General features: G+C 39.1%; 1 protein-coding gene across 3 annotated transcripts in view; it reads right to left on the reverse strand.

The window, feature by feature from the left end:
• Positions 1–715: 715 nt before the first annotated feature.
• Positions 716–18,817, reverse strand: part of ulk2 (unc-51 like autophagy activating kinase 2) — a 31,333-nt gene continuing 13,231 nt past the window's right edge. The window contains exons 5-27 of one of the 3 annotated variants that reach the window (XM_039670593.2): positions 18,693–18,729; positions 16,592–16,765; positions 15,904–15,977; positions 15,683–15,784; positions 15,502–15,560; positions 13,879–13,961; positions 13,739–13,789; positions 13,569–13,657; positions 13,241–13,412; positions 12,447–12,507; positions 9,676–9,825; positions 9,040–9,185; positions 8,847–8,930; positions 7,884–8,155; positions 7,605–7,801; positions 6,679–6,788; positions 6,344–6,478; positions 5,976–6,184; positions 5,481–5,659; positions 5,275–5,393; positions 4,300–4,457; positions 4,069–4,204; positions 716–2,553 (exon numbers count right to left, since the gene is read on the reverse strand). In XM_039670593.2, coding sequence (XP_039526527.1) covers positions 2,489–2,553; positions 4,069–4,204; positions 4,300–4,457; positions 5,275–5,393; positions 5,481–5,659; positions 5,976–6,184; positions 6,344–6,478; positions 6,679–6,788; positions 7,605–7,801; positions 7,884–8,155; positions 8,847–8,930; positions 9,040–9,185; positions 9,676–9,825; positions 12,447–12,507; positions 13,241–13,412; positions 13,569–13,657; positions 13,739–13,789; positions 13,879–13,961; positions 15,502–15,560; positions 15,683–15,784; positions 15,904–15,977; positions 16,592–16,765; positions 18,693–18,729 — 2,862 coding nt within the window. In that variant the 3' untranslated portion in view covers positions 716–2,488. Of the gene's footprint in view, positions 2,554–4,068; positions 4,205–4,299; positions 4,458–5,274; positions 5,394–5,480; positions 5,660–5,975; positions 6,188–6,343; positions 6,479–6,678; positions 6,789–7,604; positions 7,802–7,883; positions 8,156–8,846; positions 8,931–9,039; positions 9,186–9,675; positions 9,826–12,446; positions 12,508–13,240; positions 13,413–13,568; positions 13,658–13,738; positions 13,790–13,878; positions 13,962–15,501; positions 15,561–15,682; positions 15,785–15,903; positions 15,978–16,591; positions 16,766–18,692; positions 18,730–18,817 lie in introns of all 3 variants that reach the window. The other 2 variants (XM_039670592.2, XM_039670594.2) reach the window with 2 other exon arrangements.

An 18,817-nucleotide genomic window follows, 5' to 3' on the forward strand; every position in this document is an offset into this window, starting at 1 on the left:
TCTTGCCCTTCTTGTGTAAATTTCCTGCATGACATAAAAATGTCACTGACTGTTTCCTCCTCTTGACATTCATCACCATTGACCTGTGGGATGTTTTCCATTTAACTTAGGCTGCTATGCCCAATCCCAAGTCTTGTTATTAGGCCTACCACTTGCTCTTTCCTTCTATTTGACATCTTTCTTATAATACCCCCTTTATTTTGAATCGTGTATAGATGTCTTCCTTTACCTTCATGACGAATAACAAATTCGTCAGCTCTCTTAGCATGGAGCTGAAGCTCTGTCTTTAAGTGAAGGAACAATTTGAGGGTGAGTAAATGATGACACAATTTTCTTTTTTGGTTGAACTATCCCTTTAACCAATGTTAATATGTCCTTATTGCAAAGCGACTCACCTTATAAAGATATTCGAATAAATATTTGAAATAGAAAACAAGACAAAGATATTTTTGTAGAGTTTTACCACCAGATGATGCCAGTGAGTTAAATGTAAATATCTAGCTTTATAGTGTTCATACAGCTCGCCGCCGCCAGGGGGAGCACAGAGCGCAGTCAAATTTGTTTTGTACCATTAAAGATAAACTAGCACTAGAGCCCACTGGCAACAAACTTTGTAATTATCCTTATTCAACAAACATTTCAAGTGCATAGTATTTTCGGTCATATGAGTTATATTCTTTCTCTTTCTTTTTAACAGATAACAGGATACAATTGATCTGTTTTAATAAAAGCTGTATTTCTACAGTTTCAGACAACACAGATGCCCTTGGTAAAACACACATTGATTAAAACATTTTGTCACTGAAAGTCGAGGGATCATGAACCTTCAGGCTGCATCGGACCGTGATCATGTCGTGTTGGGCTGTGATAGGCTGGTTTATTCGGAAAGGGAAAGTTGCAAATGGAAGGGCAAGTACATTCTAATGTTCCACAGGTACATGTGCTCTGTACTAGTACTACTCTAATGGATCATCTGTACACAGTTCTGCTCACACCTGGATAAGGAAGTCCTACAACTACAGATATGCATGGATTTTGTATAACAAAGTGGCAGAAAGGACATCAGCCTTCTCTTTCGGTACAGTAAAAGGCTTTGTAGGCTCACTGGGGGCCGTTATTAAAAATATAAACGCAAGCAGAGAGCAGGAGAGAGGGAGTGAGGTGTTCAAAACATGTACAAGGAAGAGTAGACTACCCAAAGTCATGCTCTCAGTTCTTCAGTATCCTGAAACTGGCCACTGCATCTGGGAAGAGCAGTTACACAAACACTGTCCTGAGCACAGTGGACGAATGGGGGAAAGCTGAGCCTGGCAGTGGGCCGCACTCTCTCCCATTTACCTGCAACATCCACGTCCCGCACGGTCAATCTATTGTCGTACACAAGATATTCATGGGCGTTAGTCAAGAGCTGCCATGCAAAGTGAGGTCTCGAGTCTCGAAGGCCTCGAAGAACCTGTGGAAGTTGTCCTATTACCTCTACAACAAAATAAAAAACCCTAAAAACAAGGAAATCTTGTGCTCTTCATTTGAGAGGCAGGGATGGCGACGGCAGCATCTACCTTCTTCAATCAAGCTGTGCTCTCTCGCATTCACTCCAAAATAAAAACACATGTAGAATGTCCAAGTATTTACAGCTCACAGATATCAGTTAAAAAAAAAGCTACAGTATTAATATGAACATAAAAACGGTTCAGTACGGCTGAATCAAAAGGTAAGTAACGACTCAAGTATTTTGACCATTATGTCTGATTCACCACGAGGCCGTTATGAGACGCCAATGTCCGACCTGATGCTTACGGGCCTTCCAGACACTCATTTTCAGAGGATTATAGATATGGAAATGAGAAGAACCGGGAGCCACACGCTGATCTCGGAGACGGATGGAAGAATCGTCATCTCCACCTTCTCCAAGGTGTTCTGGGACAAGCGTCTTTCACATCTGCCTCAATAAAGTGCATTTGCTTCAAAAACTGATTTTGTAAATACTACAGATTCCTCTTAAGTTCAACCACTTGACTGTGAATGTGTGGTACCAGTAATTACAGTCCAACACTGGGCTGCACATCCGCCCCATGTCGTCTTTCAACACTATCATCAATAACACTAAAACCAATAAATAATCAGAGCAATAGAGTGCAGTATAAAACAATAAGTTGAACTCATTTGCATTGACGTTCATGGCTGGGCCTTTGAAGATTCCCAGTCCAAAATCCTTTCAGTTTATGTAAAAAAGAGAAATGATGTCGCAAAAAACAGAAGATGAATCTTTTTTTCATGCTATAAAGTCTCTGTTTAGTTTTCATCTTTGGTAGTGAACTTGTGAACATCCTTCTCAAAAGGTCATCTGCAAAAAATGTAATACTTGGTCTGTTGCTTGTGATTGAATGGAATCAAAAGGAACTGAAAGTGCTTTGACTGCTACAAAACAAAAACAAGGGATGTTTAGTCTTTGTAGTTTGAGAAGATGATGTCCCTGGAGTGAAAGTCTTTATTCGTACAGGGTAACGGTGCAGTAACACAAGGCTGAGATCCTCCGGTCCACACTTGCCTTGTCTGTGCAAAGGAAACACAAACATAAAAGATGTAAGAAGCAGTAAACACATAAGACATATAAACGAGATGTTTTAACAATTCTGGATAGAAATTATTCCAGCAGTGTTGTTTTAGTATTATTTGTACCACGTACCAGTCATTTTTTTAACCCTCTGGTGCAGTTCGTTCATTTTGACTGATAATTTTTTTAGTGCTGTAAAACGATTAAAATATTTAATCGCGATTAATCGCATTAATGTCATAGTTAACTCCCGATTAATCGCGCATTTTTATCTATTCAAAATGTCTTTTGATTTCTTTTTGTTACATTATTTTTTTTCTCATTTTAATGCTCTTATCAACATGAAAAAGTGGATTGGCTTGTTTTAGTGCAAATGTTTTTATTATTATTATTATTGAAAATAACATTGGAATAGTGCTCAATTTCACACTAACATATAATCTCACACAATGTAACACTGTCTATCAATAAAAGGGTGAAAGAAATACTGACGAGGTCCTGATATTGACGAGGGGGTGGAGAATTCGCATTATCTGTGTGTCTGTGTGTGTGCTTGGCCATCATCAATTGGTGTTTCAGACTGGACGTGCTGTGATGATGATAGCTCATTTCACAACGACAAAACACACAGATCACTTTGTCTTGTCAATGGGACAATTTGGCAACTTTTTAAAGGTAACTTTCCATTCAGAATCTTAGGGCATCCATTTCGGCGTCTCACGCTAGTCATCCACTCAAAACGTAACGTTACTATTTGGCCGGCTCGCAAGCCGAAACGAGTGTGTGCGGCACAAAACGTCCTCGCGCTGCGCTCAACCCATTCATTTCGATGGCTTGCGCCGCACGAGGACGTTTTGTTGCTTCTTCGACCAAAGCGCAAGCGGATCTAGACCGTAAACAAAACAACAGGAACGCCGCAAACACACGTTTCGGCTTGTGAGCCCGGCTTTGAGTGGACGACGAGCGCAAGACGCCAAAATGGATCAGGATGCGTCCGCATCCTGTTGCAAAAGCATGTGAAAAAACTACAAGTTTGCTAGGACAAAAAAAACGTTAATCGCGCGATAAAAAAATTAACGCAGTTAAAATGGGTTTGTGTTAACGCCGTTAATATCAAGTTAAACTGACAGCCATAATATATATATATATATAAAAAATTTTTACTTCATTGAAATGGTACGAAACTTGGTAAAGGTTTTGGCACTTACTAAGTGAACAAACAAAAAGGAAATGAATAGGAGACGAATTTCATCTAGTGGAAACATTTGGTATTGCACACAAACTCTTACTGAAAGCTCATTTTGAGATATCCAGCTCAAATATGGAGCACAACTAGTAAAACATGTTTTGTAAAATATACATTTCATTTAAAATAAAATAAAAATGATTTTTTCATAATAATAAACCATTTTAGTTTCAATACATTTTAGTTGAATAAATCAATTCAGCAATAATCTTCCAAGTGCCTTATTTTATAAATATTACAATTTATTATTCCCATAAAATTCGCTCACATTTGATGACGTTCTCTACATCAGCTGGGTCCTGGAGGATCTTGGACAGTCCTTCTAGCAGCATGGATGCCTTGTTGTAGCGATATGCGATGTCCTCTGTCTGCTGAAACATCTCGTCTAGTGCGGCCGACTGCACCTGTGACACACACACAAACATGACGCCAATGTTAGCCACTCATAAAATCACGCAGCAAAGCTTAAAGTAAGGCTTTCATGACCATCCTCACTCACCAACTCTACAGCATGGTTATAAATGAGCTTCTCAGCTGTAACGCTGTTGATCTCATCCACAAATCGCTGCTTGTCAGAGAAGAAGTGGTTGAGTTTGTCCGTGAGGCGGCGGCACAGGGAAATGCAGCTCTTGTAGCGCTCGTTCAGACTCTTGACCACTGAAGTTCAGAGAGAAGGTGCAACGTTATTCATTACATCAGTGATTTTTCAACAACTCACCAACATTTGAAGGTCCCACAAGATAATTCTGGTGCTTCTGCTGTAACAACAAATCTGCTCATTTTCAAACTTTATTTATAGAAACAAGCAGTCACAATATATTCACATATGATATATACATACATTTCAACTCCAGAAGCTTCAATAACAATGTTCTTTAGGGTTTACACTTTCACACCCATTCATTTACGTCTTTTACTTTTTTTTTTTACTGAAAAAATAGCAAATTTTACCCCAAAAAATATTCTAGAGCTTGATATAACTAGAATTTATATCAATTATAAAATGCCCATGACTCCTTAGGATTTAATTCATTTTATGGCTTTAATGGTCCTTTTCATGGTTTTAGCTTATTTTAAATCATTTATTAGAATATTAATTAAATATCCCAAATTTTACTACATAGTTTTTACTACACTTATATATGTACTATTGTTTTAAAATTCATTAGTCCAGCAGGCCCAAATGTCAATGAGAGCCCTGCACTAGTCCTAAGGGAAAGTGTTTGACTCTGTAACTTATTTATTTAGACTGGCTTTTATATCATAACTTTGTTGACTCATTCTGTGTCATTTTGCATTGTATTGTTGTTGTTCTTTTTTTAATTGTTATTTTGGAAAGCACTTTGGTTCACCTTGAAAAAGGGATGTAAAGGGCTATATAAATAAATGTTGATTCATTGATTGATTGAACAATTCAACCTCACATATACATACACACTTTTTGTCATCGGAGTCATGAAATGTATCAGCTCACCTTGTTTGACGGCCGAGGAAGGATTGAGCTTGGCAGACTTGATCTGAGCTTTGGCCAGGTGCAGCGAGGAGGCCAACAGCTGTGCGGCTTTCATATACAACACCAGCTGCTCCACCTGCCTGTGTGAGATGATCGAAATATTATATACTGTCCGTCATGAAGTCTCATTTTTAAAGTTCCCGCGTGTTTCAGTGCACTGTTCTTACCCCCACTCCTTACTGAGCTGACTGATCTGGTCCACCACCACGCTGTCCTGAGGAGGATAGAGAGAGGCGGCGGACGCACCCAGATCAGGTCCTCCGGGCCGCAGAGAAGCGATCTCCAGCACACAATCCGTAAAGGACAGCATCATCCGCAGGTGCATCAGGGTGTCTGTGTGCTCACGCTGCCAAACACACACATAAACCTGTTAGTGTTTCCCAAGAAAAGCTGTTGAATGAATTGATGTGCTTTAACTGAAATCCTCAGCTATATGACAATAATACAGGATTGAGCAACTAGATCACCTGTGTTATTTTAGTATTATTAATCTTTTTAGTATAATTAGTATAATTCATTTTGCATCTAGAGACTACTGATGTTATACGACATATTTTGAGTCAAATTCTTAAAATTAGCACATACTAAAATTCCGTAATTCCGTAATTTTATGAAAGTAAAATCAGTGGAGCAAGCTGCACTCTACATGTTAGATCTCTCACCTCCATCAGCGTCTCCTCTGGAAGTTCTGGCGCTTCAAATGTGATGAATCCATCCAAGCTGGGCGGGGAGGTGCCGTAAGGGACGTAGCGCAGGCTGCTGGGAGCCGCGTCCACTCCTGGCGACGAGCTGCCGATGGTCATGCCTGGGGGAGAACCCATGTACACCTTACCGCTGGTGGAGCACAGCGAGCCGGCAGAGCTGTTGGAACCTACTGTGGACACATAGACACAGAAATCAGCCTTAGCGACTACTTGAGTTAGGAATCTATTAGTTTTAGGTTAATCTATGACAATGGTGGCATTAAACATGTAGTGTGGCAGCTGAAGCAGTGGTGCATGGGGCGGGTTTACGAGGCGAAGCCCCTCACCTGAGGTGGTGCGTGGGCGGGAGGCGAGATGGCTGCAGGTGGGAGGGGTGCTGCTGTTTGGGGGCGAGCCCACCGTGAACACAACGTTGCGGGGACTCGCCCCGCCCGGTGCCAAACCGCAAATCCCTGCCGGCGCTGGGAAGGGATGCACACACAGGGGTCACTCACAGACCAACACATACAAACACAGGCAGCCAATCCCAGCACTTCATGCAAGCCAGAAGCTTTCAGGAGAAGCTCAAATGATGTCAATGGTGTTGCATTTAGCAGAAATAATATCGGTATGAAAAACTGGAAACTATAAAAAAAAAAAAAAAGAGAGAAAAGGGGTCCACCTGTGTCCATTGGCCGCTCTGTGTTCAGGCTGTCTGTGCTGCCCTTGTACGGCTGTCCTCCCAAAGTGATCCGTACCGGCTGCTCAGACAGTCTGCCAGCACTTACAGACCTGAGGAAACAAACAGGTTCAGCTTGATTGACAATGTCAGTGACATGAAATCAAAAATCAACTGACATGAAATCAAATACATGAAAAATGCAAACCATGACGTCAATACATTCCTTCTTTGATCGTTTTTTTCATTTTAAAGGTATAAAGTCATAAATTTCAGTGTCCTGATGCATAATAATGAAAAAATAACGCAAATAATAATTATTATGTATGTTTCTTTGAAAAAAGAATAAATGAGCAGAAGCTCTGGTGAAATTTTATAAATGATAAATAAACACAGAAAGTCATGTGGTGTGACCAACATGCAGAAAAAACAAAACAGGAAATGATTTCATAGATAGGAATAAAAAAATACCTTATAAAATATCAGAAAGTAAAAAATAAAATATCAGATAATTTTTGTGACAAGGCAAGGTTAGTTCATAAATTACATTTATGAATTCATAATTTTTAATACTTTTATGCACAGATGTTTAAAATATAGGGTCAGTAAGATTTTTCAATGTTTTTGAGATTAAAATAGTAACTACAGTAAAAACTGTAATATTGTGAATTAATAGAAATAAATGTTTTCTGTTTCAATTTATTTAAAAATGTATTTTATTTCTTTGATGGCAAATCATTTCAGCATCATTACTCCAGTCTTCAGTGTCACATAATTATTTGATAATTAGAAAGTTCAAAAAGTGCTTACTGAATAAGAGTATTCATTTCTATAAAAATAATATTCATTTAACTGACCCCAAACTTTTGAACAATAGTGTATTTTATTATGCATCAAATGATATAAAATATATCAAAACATTTGCCGACCTGCCAAAGGAAGTCTTGCTGGCCTCTGGAGCAGGCTGTTGGCTGCTGGGATACGCCGAGCAGTGATGTGCACAGAGGTCACGCCCATCCATCAGCATCCTGATTGGGGTGGGGCTGTCGGCTATACCCTGCTGCGAGGCCAGGGCCAGGAGGTTGCACGAGGCTTGAGTTTTAGGGATTTTGAATGGAGCGCTCACCTAAATGAGAAGAAATGAGATTAGTAATGTCAAAAGCTCTTGATCAAGACCAGAAAGATACCAGACAACTCTTGAAGCTCACCTTAGTGGGTGAACCGATGATGGTGGGCAGCGGCGACTTTGTTAGCCAGTCAGAGGTGCGAGGGGAGGAGCCAAGGTGCTTTGTCGGGGAGGTGCCCAGGTTGCCGGGACGCCCGAGCTGAGGGGAGTGGCTGGTGGGGTAGGCGGATGAGGTGGGGTGCACTGGGTCAGACATCTGCTTGTGTAGCTTCTGCTTGTTCTGGTAGATGTCAGTCAGCGTGGGCGCACTCTGAAGACGGGTGCCCAGTAACTGAGAGGATGGCACAGGGGAACCTAAAACATAAAAAGTATCCTTGTTTAAAAAAAAAAGAATTTCAAGTTGCATGAATGAAATTAACAGCAGATCTTTTCTTCCACAGTGACATACATACAAGTGTAACAGACCATCGAACAGGAAATAAATGTAGGGCGGGGTTATTTCCATCAGCTATTATTCGATGAGGTTAGGGGTTTGATTTTGGTTAGTTGCATGTGCTTTTGCATTATTTACTGTTATTATTTTTGCTTACAATGAGACCTATGACATTAATTTCTGCAATAGATAGAGTGAGTTTTCATTTTAACATTGTGCTGCTGTGGCTCATCAGATGCTACATGATTCAACCACTAGGTGACACTGCAGTTTATATATTTCAGACGTGCGCCATTAGACTTCAGTGAACTGAAAGCATAACATAAGGTCAGCGAGTTTGTCTGCTGTTTATACACGATCATTGAGTTCAGTTTTTAAGGATTATAGGTTTGAAGAGGTCTCACACAAAAACTGCATACAACATGCATTGTTCCTGATCGCTTGTTGAGTTCTCAGTCACAACGAGCAGCTGTCTCCATGGAGATTAGAATAACACGGGCATGCTGCGGCCCACCGGGAGAAAGCCACTGTGGCTACTGCTTGTGGGACTGCCACTTTGAAGAGGAAACAGCAGTGGTGTGAGTGTCCATCTTTGACATTCTTTAAACTCACCGCCCGAGGAGCTGCGACTGCGGGCCTCGTGGCTCTGGGGGTGTCCGCAGCAGCAGTGGCCAAGCTGCTCAGGAATAGTGCCCACTGGGGAAAAAGACAGACACACATCAAATGGGCATGTTAGGACATGTCAGACTTTAAAAATACAATTTCCTAGAAAACATTCAACTGGAATGACAGCGGCAACTCTTACCCAGTGGAGAGGGAGAGTAGGGCCGGGAACTGCCCGTAGAGAGACGTCGCCCAACAGTTTGGACCGTATCTGCAGGGCTTGGTGACCCAGACACCATTTTAGGGAAGCCCATGGGGCTTGTGTTGGAGCGCCGCACTGTGCCTGACCTGTAGAAATAAATAAAAAAAACATGGTAACACTTTAGTTTAGGGTCCAATTCTCGCTATTAACCAGTTGCTTATTATAATGCATACTACGAGGACATTGGCTGTGTAATAGTACATATTTATGCCTTATATTCTGCTTGACCATATTCTACATCCCTTCCAATTCCTAAACTTAACAATTACCTAATTAACTATAAATAAGAAGTGATTAGGAGTTTATTAAGGCAAATGTCGTAGTTAATAGTGAGCATTGGATCAAAAACATTTGACAACCGTACAATTGTATTTCACTGAAACCTTTTCTAAGCACAAATGACACTTTTAATAACCAAAAGTACCAACTGGTCTCGATGTGATTTTATTGGATATGTGATGTCAGTTTTCCTTAAGATCACACAGTTGTAGTTTATCACATTAAAGACATGAATATGCCACATACAGTACAATAAGTAACAGACTTTAACATTCCCGTTATTGGATCATGTCTTACCTGGGAGAGCCATAGAGTGTTGTGGTTGGGCTGCTGGAGAGGTTCTGTTTGATCCGCTGGTAGTTTCGTACCTGTGTGGGCACAGGTATTGGCGTGGTCTCGCTTCGTGGTGACACCATTGGGGTCTGTCCGGTGGATGGCTGCGGTGGCCTGAGAAACCCAGAAAACAAGGTTTCAATCCAGTCAGAATGCTTTTCCAAACCCATTTAGGCCATAAAACCTAGACAAAATCCTCTCATTCAACATGCGATCGCTAAATGTAAAGTGCGAGATGTTTCCAACTTTGTCAAACGAGTTCAGCAAAAGCTGTTTCTGCTCAGAGGGCATGGCTGAACCACATGGGGCGGAGCTACAGTGTAAACACAAAGCCCTGGCCAATCAGTAAGGAGGAAGGAGGAGTCGTGGGCAGTGCTTTTTAGGCAGTGGCACGTGCTTGGTCCACCTACCTTCATCAGTCACAGACAAAGAAAACAAACAGCTCGTTCTTATTTTATCAGGAACACAATGTTTTTTTCGCAGATGTCATGACTGGGTGAAGTGTGCGCACTGAGCAAAGGTCTGATAAGAAGGAAGGGGAGCTAAAAGGGATAAAGGAAGCGGCACATTGCTGTTTGAGTCCCATTCCAGTGTCCTGGGTTATGTATTTTGTGAGGGAGGAGTTTGGGCTACACGTGAGCGGTTAACCAGACCAGACAGCACAACAACTGCACACAAAGAGAGTTTCATTGTTTGACCCAGAGTCAGTTCAGCATGGCACAACAAACCAAACAGGACATTCATGAAGAGGCTATATACGATTATATATCTATCTATATATATTATATAACGCTACTGTTAAAAAATATATGAAGAGTTCAGATGCAAAAAAGCCTCTAAGTGCCATTTGAAATTTTCTTCTAGAATGATCATTTTTATCAAGCTTGTATATTTAAGTTCAGTGATTTCACTTAAATGGCAGTGATAATTACCTATTAATTGTCATTTAAGTGAAATTACTGAACTTAAATATACAAGTTTGATAAAAATGATCATTCTAGAAGAAAATTTCAAATGGCATTTAAAGGCTTTTGCATCTGAACTCTTCATATATACTTTTTAAATTGATCAAAAGTGTCAGTAAAGACATTTATAATGTGTATATATATATATATATATATATATATATATATATATATATATATATGAAAAATGCTGTTCTTTTGAATTAAATAAAAATCTATCACTGTTTCCACAACAATATTAAGCCGTATTTTTGATAATAGTAAATCAGCATATTAGATTGATTGTGTGACACTGAAGAATGGACTAATTATCCTGAAAATCCAGCTTTGCTATCACAGGAATAAATACAAATGTTAAATATATTAAAACAGTAACAATATTTCTCAGTATTACTGTTTTTACTGTATTTTTGATCAAATAAATACAACAGAGACTTCTCACTTTAATCTTTAAAAGCACAAATAATCTATAAAAATAACATTGGTATTTTTATTTCGGTAACACTTTACAATAAGGTTTTTCATTAGTTAACTACTTTAGTTAACATGGCAACTAAGAAACTGCACTTCTACACTATTTGTTAATCTCTAATGTTCATTTCAACATTTACTTACATTATTAAAATCAAAAGTTGTATTTGTTAACATTAGTATATGCACTGTGAAGTAACATGAACAAACAATGAACGGCGGTATTTATTTAAACTAACATTAACAAAGATTAATGAATACTGTAACAAAATCATATTAATGCATTAACTAATATTAACTGATAAGACTTTATTGTAAAGTTTTACCTTTTTATCTTTAGCAAATCTCAAAATGCCGTTATGACTAAATTCAGTTGTAGCATTTAAGTTTTTAGTTATTTATTTTTAATTTATTGAAACAAAATAGTATGAATTTTAATATTTGCCATTTATTGGTAATCAAATTCAAATCAAGTGTGTCCAAACATTTGGCAGTTAGTGTATATGTGTGAAAAATAATAAGCAGATAGAGAGGGGACAGTGAAGGTGGAGTACGCCTCGCTTGTACAAGAGAAGGAAACAGAAAAGCCACATAGCAGAAGGAAGTGACTCGGAGAAGACAGCTTCTGTTTTACATGAGCAACAGACAAAAAATGAGCAGCATATGGATGTTTTAACTGTCAATGTCAGATCCACTGCATAACTGCACAATAACAAGGGTCTAGTCACAAAACAGCCGATGCGATGGATCTTTGTTTCTGCACCTCTGGACAAAAATAGAGCTCGGTTCACAAGTAAACGGTGTGGAAACAGTTTAAGATCACATGCAGATGGTAAGAAATGACAGCAGGGTGTCTATTCTTAGGGCAGGAGCACACACACACACACAATCTTTCCCACAGGACTCATTCACCACCCATGTGATTCACCTCTCAGCTTCCTCCAGCAATAACAGCAGACACATCATCCAAAGTCACACTCGCCCTGGCTTTCACCTCCACGAATAAATAGTTTGGGAGTAGAAGGCACCAAAAATATCTCCAATGACATCAACGAAACAAACAGATCAGTGTGCTAATCCGTAACTCCATATTTCCATGATGCAAACAGCCAAAAAGGATCAAGATGATTTAACCATTGTTAATATTCCTGTCTGCATGTTGGACTTGACAGTGAACTGTGTATCTTTGGCCTACTAAACCTTGTTTAACATTTGAAGAAGAAAACTTGTGTGAACGATTGAGGTTTAAAAGCATTATAATGCATTGTGAGTGAACCATTTCAGTGATGTCACTCTCACCCTCCACACAGAAGGAATTCACTGGACGGCCTGCGGCCCACGGCCCCCATTGGAAGGTCATCTAAGGAGAAGAGAAAGAAAGTCATGAGAACTACAAATACACACAGTCTCACAAACACCAGAAAATCACAGCTTGTGAGAGCGTAATCAGCGCTGGAAGGCTTTCATAGCGCTGACTCAGCAGACGCGTCTCTATACGCTAAAACACACACGCAAACAACTCCAGCAGCTGCTCAAATCTAGTGTGTGTGGTTCAGATATGTTATGGGGACAAAATGCCCCCACAAAGCTGGAAATTTCCAAAATCCAGACATGTTTTGGTCCACATGAGGAAAACAGCTTACAAATCACACTAAATTATGTTTTTGGAAAATCTAAAAAGAATTTCTGATATTTCTCTGATATCAAATATTTATTCAATATTTTGAATATTTTTTGTAAGATTTATATAAAAAAGGCTTATTTCAAGTTTTTCAGTTAAAAAAGTAAACATACTAAACTAAGAATTAAAATATTGTATTTAATATTAAAATATGAATATTTTACTAAACTGCTTTAAGATAGTAGGCTAATACTTGTTTTCAGCAAATTTAAGTGTTTTTCTTGTTTTTACCTTAAACCTCAAATTTAGCAAGATTTAGCATTCAAATTATATTTATCTTTAATTATATTATCTCACATTAATGGTCAATACAGTTGAAAACTAGATAAAAACCGTTGAAACAAACGTACTGATTTTTTAATATTTTTGCAGTGTAAGCGTGTGACGTGTTCGGTGAAGTAAAGTGACTCACAGGACTGCTCCCCGGAGAGATGTGGCACCAACACAAAGTCGTCCGTGTCACAGGAGGAGTTCTTGCTGCTGGTGCTGCCCCCCGACTCTTTGGACAGCTGCAGGTAGTTGGGAGGGCCGAGAGGTGGTGAGGACAGCACGTCCTCGGGGAGAGTCTGCATGTCTGGCAGGGACTGCAAAACAAAGGTGGAGGTAAACGCTAGATTACCTTGAGCTGAGTCAGTGCTATTAAACTTCCTAATGCTACTATCATCTCATGCAACACCCTAGTTTAGGAACTGCTCATGTCTGTGACAGCGCATTCATCATTGACAATGTATGGTGCTTACCGGCGGAGACACGTAACGACAGGAAGGGGAGCTGCCACACGTGCTGTCTGAGACCATGCCAGAGCACGTTGGCACTGGCACAGGGCATGCTGGGTAAAAAAAAAAAAAACAGGTTTAGTGTTCAGCCACACCTTATTCATTAAATTTGTACATGGAGTCTTCTTACTTACATTTTTTAATAGTTGATGTCGGTTCCAAGAAAGGATGACTGAAGAAAGTGTCTGCAGACAGACAAATATGAGAATGAGGACAGGGAACAACAATGTGGAAATCCTCCCATAATGCACTGAAACAACAGAAATACACTGACCAAAATCCATACGATCCTTCTGGTTCCTCTGGAGCAGCCCCAGCAGCAGATCTTCCAGTGGAGGAGACGTCTCTCTCGGGATGCTGTGAACAGAAAGCTTTAGTTATTCAGTAAATAGGCCCTAATGATTGGCCATATCGAGATAATTGGCTAAATAATCAAACATAATCAAAAATTTCATTTTTCAGTGAATTTTGAGTCAAGAATATATTTATGACGGGATTTGACATTTCAGCAACTTTGTGTACATACACTACTGTTCACAAGTTTAGGGTCGGTTAGATTGTTTTATGTTTTTGAAAAAAGTCTGTTGTCCACACTCAGGCTGCATTTATTTGATTAAAAAAAACAGTAATATTGTGAAATATTATTATGATTTAAAATACATGTTTTCTATTTTAATTCCTGTGGTGCAAAGCTGAATTTTCAGCAGCCATTATTTGAGTATTCAGTGTCACATGATCCTTCAGAAATCATTCTAAAGCTGTGTTCACACTGCCAGTGACTGTCGTTTGCCGTTACCACAACCAATAGCCTAGTGACATTTATGAATGACATTCACGGATGTTATTCCATGCTTTAGACACCGAATTTGTTTTCCTGGAGGGAAAAGACTAAATATAAATGGTATCAGTACATAAACTGCTTAATTCTGAAGACGAACAAGAAACAGTGAGTGATCTTTGCCATCTCGGCTTTTTTGATACTTGCAAGCGCCGCTGTTCTGACAATTCATGCTACCCATCGAGATTTGCTACTTACCGGTTATGCGCATGTGCAGACTCACAGTTTTTTTTTTTTTTACAAAAGGTAAATTTTCCTGTTATAATGTATAATTTCCCTTTAAAAAATGCTTACTACCATATGAATATTTGTACGGTCAGCCAGCTGAAAAAGAATAACTGAAAGTTTCAGTTACTATGAGGAAAGGTGTACTTTGACAAGTCAAAGATGAATATTTTATGATAATTTTTACTTTTCACACCATTTTAAAAATAAAAACAGTAGTCTACAGTATACAGTAGCTACTCATAACTTAAAATTGTATTATAATTGTATTTCATACGACTTCAATCAGCATTCTGTGATCAATTCGCGCTACGGTAGCATTTTTTGACACGCAGCAAAAATCGACAGAACACTGGTCTATCTGGGTTTACATTGGAGTCAGCATAGAGCTATATAATACATTATAGGAAAGTGGCTGAGTGAGTACTAACGTAACTTTTCCTTCATCATAACACTCCACTACAGGATCTAGTGACGGATCTTTTCTTCAGTCACACCTGACTTTGAAAATTTGAAAATTTCTCAAAATTTGGATACAGTTCAACATATAGTTAGGTCCATTTATTTTTGGACCTAACTGTACCTCAACTTTTTTGCATTGCTAGACAAACCTACATTCCCTCATCTCGCTGGAAATTGCCAGCTCTCCATTGAAATCTTTGTTGCTGCGTGTCGCTGGCAGTGTGAATTTGGTGCTCAAGAAACATTTCTCATTATTAGCAATTTTTTTTTAAAAGTTGTGCTGTTAAATATTTTTGGGGAAAACAACAATCTTGAGCATTATGACACCTGAAACACAACAAAAGAAAAAACTAAAATAGTCAAAGCTCTTACTTTGGCACCAAAGTCTTGTTCTTCTCATAGAACATCCTCAAGTCCTGGGGACTGTTAGCCTGGTCATACAGTATATACACGTTAAAACATCATCACAACAATAACAAAAACAGCAAAGTCTTCAAATCAGATAATAATTAACTATATTATCTCAGTTTAGCTTCAAAGCAATGAATGTCACCTGAAAAGGTGGCTTTCCCACGAGGCACTGGTAAATGACAGTCCCAATGCTCCACAGGTCAGCTTTGGCATCATAGTTCTGGGACATGATCACCTCTGGGGCCTGCGAAGAGAGGTGATAGATCACAAATTATGAGAACATGGTGCTGCCAAAGTCTCACACTGCTGATGTATTTCATAAATCTGAGACAGTGAGACAAAATTCACTATGTGGCTACTGACCATGTACATTGGGGATCCGCATAATGTGGCCGCCATCATGTTGCTCTGGAGATATCTTGCAAAACCAAAGTCAGCTGTTAAACAATGAGAGCACCGGTGTTATTAATAGCAACATACTGCTGTCTGAAAGTCACGACTTATAACTTCTGCAGATACTGAGATAATGGAAACAAAGAACAGGCTGTGTGAGAGATCAGCGGGCAGAAAGAATATGATGATATTATATAGACTGTTGGGTACATACACAGTGGAGTACAAACATCTTGAGATATTTATTTCCAGGTTTAACTTTTATTTTTGTACCAGATTTGTAATGTGGTCTCAGAAATTTGAATTATACAGTAGATATAATAAGGTACATGTAGTAATATTAGCAACAAATTGTTAAGTAGGGTGCAGGGTTTCCATTGTCCAGTCATTTTAATTTTCCATTGTCCAGTCATTTTCGCCAATCGGATGTTCATGTTTTTTCCCATCTATTTGAAAGTTAGGCTAATAATGACATGTTGCATTCTATACGGCCTGATTATGTCATTTTTTAAGTCACATACTGTAGCCTGCCTCCAATTTTCCTCAATTTTCCTCAACTTGACTAATTAAGAAGCGATATTTGACCAGCATATCATCAAAATAAAACGAAACCTCTGACCGGCACCATTTTCGTTCAAGCGGAAACTCTGGTAGTTACCAATCTTGATGCGTATGCCGCTGATGCTGGACTTCTTGCGTCCCGTGTAGGAGAGTAGGATGTTCTGAGGTTTGAGGTCTCTGTGAATGATCCCCTTGCTGTTGAGGATGCGCATAGCTGCCGCAATCTGCTGTAGAAAGACCCTCAGAGTGTCCTCTCGCAGAGTGCCCTTGGCTGGAAGAGCAAAGACATTGTACCGCTGAGAAACATGGCTATAAAGTCCATTAAGACATTCTATAAAAAACTCATTTAACCAGATAGCCTTGCAGCTGATATAGCCGCTTACACACATCATACATTTCATTTGCTTGTGTTTCAAGAAACCTCAGGTTTGATAGTTTTGAAGAGCAAAATCTTTAAGGTGAGGTGGTCTTTACCATATTGTTCAACAAATTTTGAGCAAAAAGAAGTAATTTCAATAGGAGTCCACAAGATTGTGAAATTCCAGACGCATATTTTGGTTTGAGTTAAAGGGGGTCGCAAATTCACTGTGTTGCTCAACAGTAAGCTGCTTGGTTTGAAAGTGACTTGTGAGCTTTGCTTCATAAATTGCTAGACTACTGACTATAGACAATGACCCCCCGGTAAACAGACAAGCCTTAAGCCTAGTCCCAGACTAAACTGCATGTTTGAGCTGTTTTAACTGAAATCAACTTGCACTAACATATCTTAAAATATGCCAGGGCCATTGTTTTGTCTCAAGATGCAAACCAGTAATGTTTTTTTCTTCTAAGGTACATTTAGAAAAGCTACTTAAATGCCCTTAATGAACTAAAGCCTAATCCTGGCTTAATCTAAACCCTGTCTGTGAAACTGGGCCTGGAGGTTTTTTTACCGACAAAATTTTGCTAATGTGACCATTATGTCTGTTTTAAGCAATAAAACAGACAAAAAGTATCTAAAAAGAAACACTACAGAACTGAGCATAACTAGAAAAATGTAGATTGACTATTGAAATGTCCATGACCTTTTATGGTTTTATTCATTTCCATGATTTTTCATCACAACTGGCTGGGCTAGTAATTCATATTATTAGTTGCTCTGCCAACAGTTCTCATTTAAATGAGTAATTTGTTAAAAAAAAAAAAAAGTCGACAAGCAGAATTCCAAATGTTTAAGTTAGCATAACAATTGCAAAAAACAAACAAAAAGAAAAACATCCAGAAGTGACAGTACCGTCATCTAGACAGAAACTCTCTATCACTGGCCAGCCACCCTAATTTTTGTTGAGCACTTTTAGGGTGAGTGATGAAGTGAGAATTCATTTAGGATGAACTGTCCCTTTAAATAAGGATGTACACTGCACTGAGCTAATCCAAGACCATCAGAGTCATGTTCTCTAGGCCCCTGATTGGTGAGAATGTTAAAATCAGAAGCTGCTCAGGGATTTTACATGGAGTGAGGTCCCCTGTTAGAACAAAACTGGTGTAATCCACTGAGCTGTTAAGAGGATTCCGTTCACTCAATCTGCTCTGTAAACAAAGCAATTACGATCACAATGAACCTCGTACTGATCCCAAAACAGTATTTGGCATAGCTGTGAGGTTGTATAACTTAGAAAAGGTTGCATAACTAAACAAGGGAGAAGGGTAAGAGGACAAGAGCATGGTTACACAAAGATAACAACCTGCCTGAACATAACAAGAGGTAACAGTCCAGCCAACATCACTCACACAAAGTAAATGGCACCAGAGTAATCTCTATTATGCCCCCTGCGTCACACACTCAGTGACAACTTGGTTTATGGACCAATCAGATTCCTCGAACACAACAAAGATTCCTCGTAAACACCAAACTGAAGTACACAGGCTTCTGTTTATTCACAATGGGTACGTGGACAAACCTCTGTGAGCTGTAAATGTACAAGATAATGGAGGGAGCAGTGACTCCCTGAGAGTGTTGGTGGTAACTGTGCTTTGAGATTGAACCCTGGAGACAGACACTTCAACTGCACCTCGCAATGAAATACATCCTTGTTTGATGTGCAAAGAAACTTTAGAAACCCATTTCTAGGTGGACTTTCCTAAAATGTGCTTTAAAAACAATGCTCTTTTTATTTGAGCTGACCAAATGATGTGTGTACCTGACACAATCTGCTTACCTTGCAAATAGTCTGCCAGGTCTCCTCCATTGCAGTACTTGAAGAGGAAACAAACAGAGAAAATAAAAGTCAACTTTGAAACCAATACTAAACAATAAAAAACTATTTCGAGGCTTGAGGACAGG

The sequence above is a fragment of the Pimephales promelas genome, chromosome 16 (assembly GCF_988280905.1).
Source record: "Pimephales promelas chromosome 16, fPimPro1.hap1.1, whole genome shotgun sequence".
In the NCBI taxonomy this organism is placed as follows: Eukaryota; Metazoa; Chordata; class Actinopteri; order Cypriniformes; family Leuciscidae; genus Pimephales; species Pimephales promelas.